Here is a 12,438-nt window from a genome sequence, read left to right as displayed (position 1 = left end):
AGGATGCCCAGTCGGCGACTGGCTTTGGAGGCCAGCTTGGAAATGTGGTTTTCCCAGGAAAGATCATGGCAGATAGTGAGACCCAAAAGCTTGACTGACAACTTCCTGGAGAGGATTATTCAGAAAGTGGATGGGAGGGTTGTCCAGTCGGTCTTTTCGGAGAGACATCGTAAGAGTGAGAGATTTGTCAGGATTGAAAGACATGTTCCACTTGTTTGACCAGTCTGTGATTTTGTCAAGGTCTGCAGAGAGTGAGGAGGCTGCAGACTGCCGATCTGAGGGATGGGGTATGGAGCGACAGAGAGTGGAGTCATCAGCAAAGAGATAGAGAGGATTTTCAAGAGAGTCAGAGAGATCATTGATGAAGACCAGAAAAAGCACAGGGCCCAGAACACTGCCTTGGGGAACTCCAGCCTGAACAGGAAGAGGAGATGTGAGAAACCCATTCAGGGCCACACGTTGACTACGACCAGAGAGGAATGTACAGTTTGCGGTTTATACGAGGTGTTGGCACTTAAAAGAGCTATTTATATTGTTTATACTTTAAAATAACTCCAAAGCAAAATAAAAAGTAGAAATGTCGGTCTCCACAGTGAAGTTTCCACATACATACGTTTCCATGGTGATGCGATCACCTCCTGGCTCCAGATGCTCCATTGGCCATTTCCGTACTTGTCCTGTCCACTCACCAGTAAGACATGCTGCGCCCCTGGTCGTGCATCCATGATGACGTATTCTGTTTTGTCGGTAATTATCTCCTGATGGACAGAATTGAGACAAATAAATACAAATAAAACTAAAACGCCACTCAGTAGAGCGCATACTCCTGCCGTGGGTCAAGTTGGAGTAGTACGATTTCACAAAAGTTTGAGGGACTAGTTCATTGACAACACAAGACAGACACAGCACAGATATATATATATATATACAGTCACGTGAAAAAGAAAGTACACCCCATGTAAAGTTTTGACTTTTTCAACACATTTCAACATACAGCTATTTGATCTTCATTTCAACCGTATTGATAGATAAAGGTGATATACAACAACACACAACAACAAGCATTTTAAAGGCCATTTTCCCTGCCAGAGCGGGGGTTAGCCTTGCGGTCCCCATGACAATCTTCTCCATTTTGCCCTATTTTCTGCATCTCCCCTTGTTAACCCCCTTGCCCGCATTTCTTCTTCCACCATCTTTAGCCAAGTCTTTCTCGGTCTTCCCCGTCTTCTACTTCCTTCTGCATTCATTTCCATCACTCTTCTCAACCAGTCACTTTCATCCTTCCTCAACACATGACCAAACCATCTCAACCTGTTCCTCTTCACAGCATCAATCACAGGCTCTATTCCCATCATCTTTCGCAATTCATCATTTGTCTTCCTCTCTCTCAACGATACTCTGCACATCCACCGAACCATTCGCATTTCCACCCTTTCCAACCTTCGTTGCTGCTCTACGTTCATTACCCATGTCTCGCTCCCATAAATCATAACACTTCTCACACATGCAGCATACACCTTTCCCTTCAGCTTCAACGACACTCCCCTCATCATCAGCACGCCACTCAATTCCCGAAACTTCTTCCATGCACATCGCACTCGAGCAACCGTTGCCAAGTCTGATCCACCTTCTCCATTCAGCATGTCTCCGAGGTAGCAAAATGTTTTCACACCTTCCAGCTTCACGCCGTCTCCAAGATTCAACTCAACATTTCCTCCATCTGCAGCTTCCTCTGTGCACACCTTACATTTGAATGTAGCTGCCACACTGGTTAATGACCCTCTCAGACCACTACATTTTTGATGAACCCACTCAGCGCACATTGTACACTGAATGGAGTTCACTCCGACACCCTTCCTACACACAGCACAGGGCCACTTCCCAGTTCTTCCCACCTCACCACATGCTTTACCACTTGCCATCACCTTCGTCTTTCCGATATTCACCTTCAGACCTTTTGTCTCCATACATTCCTTCCACGTGTTCATCTTTTCCTTCAGTCCATCCATACTTTCCGCAATCAACACCAGATCATCTGCATACAACAACTCCCATGGTAAACCCTCCTTTACGTTCTGAGCCAGCACCTCCATCACAGCTACAAATAGTAGTGGACTTAGTACCGACCCCTGATGCACTCCCACCTTCACCTCAAACTCACCACTGTTCCCGTCCTTCGTCCTTACAGCTGTGCGCGCTCTTTTGTACATTGCCATCATTACTCTGATCAACCATTCCTCCACTCCTAACTTCCTCAATGCCCATGTCAATACTTTGCGTGGAACCCTATCGAATGCTTTCTCCAGATCAACAAACCCAAGAAACAACTTCTTCCTCTTCTCCATGTACTTCTCCTGCAACTGCCTCACAATGAAAAGCGCGTCTGTCGTTCCTCTTCCTGGCATGAATCCAAACTGCATTTCGTCGATCTTCACTTTCTTCCTTATCCGCCTCTCCAATAATGGTGATATAATACAACAAATATCATGAAACATTTACATTTTGTAGTCCATTGTATAATTTAAATAAACATAAATGCAAATTTCGCATGTGGAAAAAGTAAGTACACCCTTGGCTCTAATCGGTGGTATTGCCCCCTTTGGCAAAAACAACCTCAAGTAGGCATTTCTTATAACTGTCTACCAGTCTCTGACATCGACTGGGAGAAATTTTTGCCCACTCCTCCATGCAGAATTCTTTCAGCTGTGCGATGTTTGAGGGGTTTCTTGCTTGCACAGCTCGTTTCAAATCCCCCCACAACATCTCGATGGGATTTAGATCCGGGCTTTGACTTGGCCATTCCAGAACCCTCCATTTCTTTCTTTTCAGCCATTCCTTGGTGGATTTACCAGTATGTTTAGGGTCATTGTCATGTTGCATGGTCCACCTTCGGTTGAGCTTCAACTTTCCGACAGATGGCCTCACATTATCCTCAAGCACCCTCTGGTACAATGAAGAATTCATAGTGGATTCTATGATGGTGAGCTGCCCAGGCCCTGATGCAGCAAAGCTGCCCCAAAACCATCACATTTCCACCACAATGCTTTACAGTTGGTATCAGGTTCTTGTGGTCAAATGGTGTCTTTGGTTTTTGCCAAACATGTCTTCTGGTACTTTGGCTAAATAGCTCTACCCTTGACTCATGTGTCCAGAGCACATTGTTCCAGAAGTGCTGGTCTTTGCCGAGGTGATCATTGGCAAACTTTAGTCTTGCCCTGATGTTCTTTCTGGACAGCAAAGGTTTCCTCCTGGCACACCTCCCATGTAGATCAAATTTGTGCAGCCTCTTTCTAATGGTAGACTCGTGCACTTTGACATCAACAGTGGCAAGAGATACCTGTAGGTCCCGTGATGACATTCTGGGGTTCTTAGAGACTACTTTCAGCATCTTGCGGTCTGCTCTCGGGCTGAACTTGCTGGCGTGGCCTGGCCTGAACAAGTTGGCAGTTGTTTGGAATCTTCTCCACTTGTCGATGATCTTCCGGACAGTCGAATGATTGATTTCAAATTATTTGGAGTTCTTTATCAATCCCTTCCCAGACTCGTAGGCATCGATAACCTTCTTTCTGAAGGCCTCAGAGAGCTCTTTTGATCTAGGCATGGTGACACCGCACACTTCAACAACAAAGAGCAAACCAACCTAAATGTCTGGTGTTTAAATAGGACAGGTTCCTCCAAGATCCTCTAACGATGTTCTAATAATTTGCACCTGAGCTGGTGCACCTGATTCTAATTTTAGGTATTTGAAGTAGTGATAAATGTAGGGGTGTACTTCCTTTTTCTACATGCGGAATTTGCATTTATGTTTATTTAAATTATACAATGGACTACAAAATGTAAATGTTTCATGATATTTATTATATTATATCACCTTTATCTCTCAATATTGTTGAAATGAAGAACAAATAGCTGTATGTTGAAATATGTTGAAAAAGTCAAAACTTTACATTAGTGCAGCAGATAAACACAAAAATTGTGCATTTTATGAGAAAAGCATGAAATTTTTAACATAGTTAGTGCATACCATAAGGTTTATTTTCAGATGTGGAGGTGTCAGATTTGACCTCTGAGAACCATGAGAGGTCAAATCCAAAATGGCCGCCAGTCCACCGAGTCTAATGTTCAAACGCGCTTAATTTTGGAACGAAATAGTGTAGAAAAACATTATAGGTGTCATTTCCAACTAAATTGGGGATGCCCAGAGGTGAATGATGTTTTCAATGAACTCCTAGGCATGCCAAGTGAGGTCAGCGAAGGCTCAATGTTACTGCTGGAGCGATTTGTGGTGCTGATGTACGATAGAACCAGTGAGAGCACGGAAGTGAATGATGCCAGGAAACAGCTCTTCACACAGAAGTGTAGAACTCTAGAGAACATTCCTCCAACCCAGGCAACACTCAAGCAGCACATCAAGCGCACTTGCTACCAGGCCAACTGTTGTAACCAGGCATTGGTCATGGATCCAGAGATTGCAGACCCACCTGACTGGGGCTGGACAAAGGAGACAACTGGGTGGCAGCCTCTTTGGACCACTCTTCCTGAAGCATCAAAATCGTGCCATGAATTGATCGACTGTGGCTGCAAGAAAGGGTGCACTGGACGCTGCAAGTGTGCCAAAGCTGCACTCAAGTGCACTGCACTGTGCTGTGCTTCTGTTCTAGAGACTGTTAGATTTAGATCATTACCAATTTTCATCATTGCACTTGATTTAATGTAAGCTTTGGTGGACATACTTGGTTAACTACAGTTATTTTTTCAGAGGTTATTACATCATTCCTTGCAGTGTAAACACTTTTTTTTCATCATTTCTGGTCTTTGGGTGTTCTGTACCTATCCCTGTACCTGAAAAAAAATTAAGTTTTAAAAGTTCAAATGAACTTTTTCCAATAGCAGTTCCAACTGCAGTATCATAAAAATAGATATTTAACGTAATTTGACCTTGACCGTGACCTAAATGCATGTCCTTGAGTTCTGGCGATCTCAAAAGTATCACCAAATGAATGGGCATCCTCAATTTAGTTGGAAATGACACCTATAAGCACGTTTGAACATTAGACCCGGTGGACTGGCGGCCATTTTTGATTTGACCTCACGTTCCTCAGAGGTCAAATCTGACTTCCCTCCACATCTGAAAATAAACCTTATGGTATATACTAACTATGCTAGAAATTTCATGCTTTTCTCAAAAAATGCACAATTTGTTAAAATATGAGAGCTTATCCGCTGTACTACATGGGGTGTACTTACTTTTTCACGTGACTGTATATATATATATATATATATATATATATATATATATATATATATATTTAGAATATATAGAAGATAACGTTAAAAAAAACAAGGCAATTTCACTTACATTTTCGGATTCAGCGTTCAATTCTATATAAGTGAGTGTATTTTGAGGCATGTGTGACTTCAAATAAAATTGTAAGCCAGGAAAACGTTCATTTCATTCCTTACGGATACAACATGTAAAACTGGCCCAAACGTCAAAACAAAACTCGCTCATTTTAAGTCGTACAAGCTAATGCGACCACTCATTCTTCTGGGAAGAATCCCGTGCACATGCTTGTCACACTTATTACTCACCTAAGTCTTTATAAGTTCATCAAATACTGACACCGCGATTGACATTCGCTGAGGTAAATGTTGATATCTCTTCTGAGGTTAAAAAACAAATTAACAGTTTTAAAGCATTATACGTATCAAACGATACATTTTATGAAACGGGGAAACCTAATACACACGTTAGTGGTTTTAAAATGACAGAATATGTCTTTATTAGAAAAAAAAAAAGAACATTGAAGACGACGCTGCTAACAAAATACACCGCTCTAATGCATAACCACGAGTTTAAACTACATTTACAACAAATATGAAAACTATTTTCACATCACAATGTTAAATATAGAATATATAGAATATAATGTAAAAAAAAAATGAGCCCTGTCCTCCAATGGTAAAAAATCCTTCAAAAAATTACTGGATCGGGAATAATATCCTGAGCTTCACCAAAAACTAATCAATTCTTCCTTATCCCAAAGGCAATCATCCCACCAACCTTCATCCAAATCCGTTCAGAACCTTTCCAGATATCTTGTTCACAAACACACACACACACACACACACACACACACACACACACACACACACACACACACACACACACACACACACACACACACACACACACACAATCGAATGCATTACTCCCTGGCGGGAATCATTCATTGTGCTGAACACATTGTCGTGCATGACTTGAAAGCATGCACACCTGTAACTATCGATTATTACTATAAGGGGCCTTGTGGTTATCAGGGAAAGTACAGAAATGGATTTTCAGCAATTGATATAATTTATGCTCCATTGCTTTGGATGTTCCCAGACTCTGGGCCGTGCTTTCCATTTGCTCCACACATGGTGAATATGGCAGTGATTGATTGGTGCTACCAAGATTGCTTCTGCTCACTCAACAATGGAAGGAGGACCTTGACATCAGGAATGACATCAGAGCCGTCTCCCTGGACAGATCTCGTGGAGCTTTCTATACGTTCTGGCATCCCGCCTTGCTCCCCAAACTCTCTGCCTATGGCATCCGAGGCCAACTCCACATCTGGCTTGCTGACATCCTCTACTCTCATCGCCACCATGTGCACTCGATGGAATCCTTTCATCATCTCTTCCCGTCAAGGCTGCAGTGCCCCAAGGCAGTGTTCTGGGCCCAATGCTATTCCTGATTTTCATAAATTATCCCTCGGACACTCTGGAAAATCCTCTTTATCTATTTGCTAATGACTCCACCATCTGTCGTGACATTCCACATCCTTCAGACAGGCAGGCTGAAGCCTCTTCCCTCTCTTCAGACCATGACAAAATCACAAGCAGGTCAAACACTTCTAATATGTCCTTCAATTCTGACGAATCACACATTCTCACTTTTTCTTTCCGAAAGGATGGTCTGGAACCGCCCCATCCCCCACTCCCACTCCCCGCCATCTCCCACCCCTCCCATAGACTTCAACAATCTTTTTGAGGAAATCCAGTCATTCAAACTACTGTGTCTCACTCACAGCCATGATCTCTCTTGGGCAAACCACATTTCCAAGTTGGCTTCCAAAGCCAGCCGCCGACTTGGCATCCTCGGTCGTACAAAGTCCTTCCTTGGCACACCTGAAATCCTATCCACCTACAACATTTTCATCCACAGCTTGATGGAGTGACGCTCTCCTCTCTAACCTGGTGCCCTCGGCAGCCTCATAACTTCTCAGCTAGACGCCATGGACACCAAGGACTTCAATGCCATTGGAATATCTCGTGATTAAGCCGAGTCCATGATGAAGAGTCCGTTATGAAGATGACCTCTCACATTCCCATCACAAACAGGTCGGTGGTCTCTCTGTCTCTACCGCCTCCGGTCATGCCCCATTTTCCCTGTCCGTGCTCGTCCTCCCAGGTATCTGCAGGGCGCATGTAGTCCACGGTCAACGCCCTTCTCGTAAAACTCTTGAAATCCAAGATGACTGCTCACCTCCACTCATTTGTTCATTTTTTTTCTCACCTATGGAACCCACCTCCACATTCTCTTCAATCTCATTCCTCCTTCCAGATCTTCAAGACAGCTGTTCACCACCACCTCAAATCGTCCCCAATCCGAAACCATGTGATCTTTTCTACCCCCGTTAAACCACCCCCATCCCATCTCTCCCCCAAACTTTGCTGCTGTATCCATCTTGTCCACCCCTTTCATTCTCCCCTTCGTCTCATCATTACCCACAACCCTTGTTGTCCTTTTCCGTCTATTTTCTCCCTCGGCCCTGCTCTTGGTATTGTCCCCTTCTCCGACTGTTGTTGTTTTTGTTATTTTACGTCCTGAACCATTCTGTGTTCTAGTTCTTCCACGATGCTCGACTCTGTGTACGAAAAATAAATATGAATCGGATGAAATAAAATAAAACTTCATCACTTTTAATGTCTTTAACCCAGAAGTGAGCGGACAGACACACACACACAAACACACACAAACACATACACACACAAACACAAACACATACACACACATAAACACAAACACACACACACACACACACACAGACAAACACAAACACACACAAACACACACAAAAACACACAGACACACACACACACACACACACACAAACAAACACACACACACAGACACACACACACACACACACACACACACACACACACACACACACACACAAACACAAACAAACACACACACACACACACAAACAAACACAAACACACACACAAACACACACACACAAACACACAAACAAACACACACACACACAAACACACACACAAACACAAACACACAAACAAACACACACACACAAAAAGACACAAACACACAAACACACACAAACGCACAAACACACAAACACAAACAGGAGTGATCACAATTCTTGTCAAAACAAGTACAAAAAGTTTTAATTAAAACAAAAGCCGCGTCGATGTTACACAATGCCTAGATGCAGCTGTGCCTATAACGTCGATGTTATAGGCACAGGACATTCCTATTGATTCGATTACTTGATGTTATTTTTGTGCAAAGTGAAAATATATCTCGGCAATTTCCCGTGTGTGGCGACGAATTTTTAATATATCTCGGCATTTTCCCGTGTGTGGCGACACGTGAACGAAGCTATGCTCCTCTCTCCACATTATTGTGACGACGTATAAATTAAATATTCCATCGTGACGATTGTCATCAAATGGACGAATTTTTAATATATCTCGGCATTTTCCCGTCTGTTATTTCGGGCGGTGTATGACTGAGCATGCCGCGATTTAAAAAAAAAAATCTCAATGGACTTGAAGTTACAGGCCTTTGAGAATTCATTTCGTTCTATAAAGGGCAACTTTCATCGGATTTTCTTCACGTTTTTTTTCAACCGAGTCTAAAACTATGTTAGCGACTGTGAAAAATGAAATGATATATCGAATTTGATTTGAAATAAAACTGTGTGAGAGAGGAAGACACCACGGGCCTACAAAACAGGCCTCAAAGCTATGCGAGTTAATAAAATGGTGGATATTTGTATATATGAAGCCTCTCCCACAATGGGTGGAGCTATGGTTCCCAGAATGGGTGGAGCTTTGAGGTTTTGTCTTCTCTGCAAGAAGAAGAACAAGAAGAACAAGAACAACAGCAGAGGGCACTCTATGACCAGCGTCTTGCAACGCAGCTAAAAAATTTTTTGCCAAGTAACAAACAAACGGACTCAAATGCAATACCCTCTCCTCTGGCGGGGGTAAAAAAAGTCCTTCATCCTGACACCTCTCAATCCTTCATCGGTGAGAATGAGAATGAGAATGCAAAACAACTGCTAAGGAAATCCTTCACCCCGACACCCTCAATCCTTCATCAATGAGAATGAGAATGTAAAACAACTGGTAAGTAAATCCTTCACCCCGACACCCTCAATCCTTCAACAGTGACAATGAGAATGAGAATGTAAATCAACTGGTAAATAAATCCTTCACCCCGACACCCTCAATCCTTCATCAATGAGAATGAGAATGTAAAACAACTGGTAAGTAAATCCTTCACCCCGACACCCTAAATCCTTCAACAGTGACAATGAGAAGGAGAATGTAAATCAACTGGTAAATAAATCCTTCACCCCGACACCCTCAATCCTTCATCAATGAGAATGAGCATGTAAAACAACTGGTAAGTAAATCCTTCACCCCGACACCCTCAATCCTTCAACAGTGACAATGAGAATGAGAATGTAAATCAACTGGTAAATAAATCCTTCACCCCGACACCCTCAATCCTTCATCAATGAGAATGAGAATGTAAAATAACTGGTAAGTAAATCCTTCACCCCGACACCCTCAATCCTTCAACAGTGACAATGAGAATGAGAATGTAAATCAACTGGTAAATAAATCCTTCACCCCGACACCCTCAATCCTTCATCAATGAGAATGACTATGTAAAATAACTGGTAAACAAGCGTTACACCTTGGTCCCCCGTCGGTTAAGTGATGTGATTTGACAAAGTGGAAGACGCAAGGCGGCCATCTTGGATGTTGACGTGGCGACCCAATTTTCAATAGCGTTCTTCCTTATGCCTAGATACAGCCACACACCAGATTGGAAGTTGGTACTTCGCTTATTTTTCAAGATATTCCGCTCACAAGGTTCAGACATACATGGCGGCGGCCATCGTGGATTTTGACGTGGGTTGCACCCACACACCAAATTAGAATTCGGTCCTTCGCTTATGCACGCATGCACGCACGTACGCACGTACGCACGCACGCATGGACGGACGGACGCACAAACGCACGGACGGACGCACACACGGATGGAGGGGAAAACCATAGTCCCCCTTTCGCTCCACGGTGTGACGGGAGACAATAAATCCTTCACCCCAACACCCTCAATCCTTCATTGGTGCCAATGAGAATAAGAATGCATAACAACTGGCAAGTAAATCCTTCACCTGACACTCCTCAATCCTTCATCAATGAGAATGACTATGTAAAACAACTGGTAAATAAATCCTTCATCCTGACACCCCTCAATCCTTCATCAATGAGAATGACTATGTAAAACAACCGGTTAGTAAATCCTTCACCTGACATTCCTCAATCCTTCATCAATGAGAATGACGATGTAAAACAACTGGTAAGTAAATCCTTCATCCTGACACCCCTCAATCCTTCATCAATGAGAATGACTATGTAAAACAACCGGTTAGTAAATCCTTCACCTGACACTCCTCAATCCTTCATCAATGAGAATGACGATGTAAAACAACTGGTAAGTAAATCCTTCATCCTGACACACCTCAATCCTTCATCAATGAGAATGACTATGTAAAACAACTGGTAAGTAAATCCTTCACCTGACACTTCTCAATCCTTCATCAATGAGAATGACGATGTAAAACAACTGGTAAGTAAATCCTTCATCCTGACACCCCTCAATCCTTCATCAATGAGAATGACTATGTAAAACAACTGGTAAGTAAATCCTTCACCTGACACTCCTCAATCCTTCATCAATGAAAATGACTATGTAAAACAACTGGTAAATAAATCCTTCATCCTGACACCCCTCAATCCTTCATCAATGAGAATGACTATATAAAACAACTGGTAAGTAAATCCTTCACCTGACACTCCTCAATCCTTCATCAATGAGAATGACTATGTAAAACAACTGGTAAGTAAATCCTTCATCCTGACACCCCTCAATCCTTCATCAATGAGAATGAGAATGAGAATGTAAAACAACTGGTAAGTAAATCCTTCACCCCGACACCCTCAATCCTTCATCAATGAGAATGAGAATGTAAAACAACTGGTAAGTAAATCCTTCACCCCGACACCCTCAATCCTTCAACAGTGACAATGAGAATGAGAATGTAAATCAACTGGTAAATAAATCCTTCACCCCGACACCCTCAATCCTTCATCAATGAGAATGAGAATGTAAAACAACTGGTAAGTAAATCCTTCACCCCGACACCCTCAATCCTTCAACAGTGACAATGAGAATGAGAATGTAAATCAACTGGTAAATAAATCCTTCACCCCGACACCCTCAATCCTTCATCAATGAGAATGACTATGTAAAATAACTGGTAAACAAGCGTTACACCTTGGTCCCCCGTCGGTTAAGTGATGTGATTTGACAAAGTGGAAGACGCAAGGCGGCCATCTTGGATGTTGACGTGGCGACCCAATTTTCAATAGCGTTCTTCCTTATGCCTAGATACAGCCACACACCAGATTGGAAGTTGGTACTTCGCTTATTTTTCAAGATATTCCGCTCACAAGGTTCAGACATACATGGCGGCGGCCATCGTGGATTTTGACGTGGGTTGCACCCACACACCAAATTAGAATTCGGTCCTTCGCTTATGCACGCATGCACGCACGTACGCACGTACGCACGCACGCATGGACGGACGGACGCACAAACGCACGGACGGACGCACACACGGATGGAGGGGAAAACCATAGTCCCCCTTTCGCTCCACGGTGTGACGGGAGACAATAAATCCTTCACCCCAACACCCTAAATCCTTCAACAGTGACAATGAGAATGAGAATGTAAATCAACTGGTAAATAAATCCTTCACCCCGACACCCTCAATCCTTCAACAGTGACAATGAGAAGGAGAATGTAAATCAACTGGTAAATAAATCCTTCACCCCGACACTCTCAATCCTTCAACAGTGACAATGAGAAGGAGAATGTAAATCAACTGGTAAATAAATCCTTCACCCCGACACTCTCAATCCTTCAACAGTGACAATGAGAAGGAGAATGTAAATCAACTGGTAAATAAATCCTTCACCCCGACACTCTCAATCCTTCAACAGTGACAATGAGAAGGAGAATGTAAATCAACTGGTAAATAAATCCTTCACCCCGACACCCTC

General features: G+C 42.9%; 1 protein-coding gene across 8 annotated transcripts in view; it reads right to left on the bottom strand.

The window, feature by feature from the left end:
• The window catches only part of LOC137422082 (ciliary neurotrophic factor receptor subunit alpha), a 174,085-nt gene that overhangs the window by 85,690 nt on the left and 75,957 nt on the right, over positions 1-12,438 (bottom strand). For all 8 annotated transcript variants that reach the window (XM_078772916.1, XM_068108831.2, XM_068108829.2 and 5 more), the window contains one exon: positions 614-758. In XM_078772916.1, the coding sequence (XP_078629042.1) occupies positions 614-758 (145 nt within the window). The remainder of the gene's footprint in view (positions 1-613; positions 759-12,438) is intronic.

This window comes from Myxine glutinosa, chromosome 2, assembly GCF_964187855.1.
Source record: "Myxine glutinosa chromosome 2, kmMyxGlut1.1, whole genome shotgun sequence".
Classification (NCBI taxonomy): Eukaryota; Metazoa; Chordata; class Myxini; order Myxiniformes; family Myxinidae; genus Myxine; species Myxine glutinosa.
This window is presented reverse-complemented; position numbering and strand designations above follow the sequence as displayed.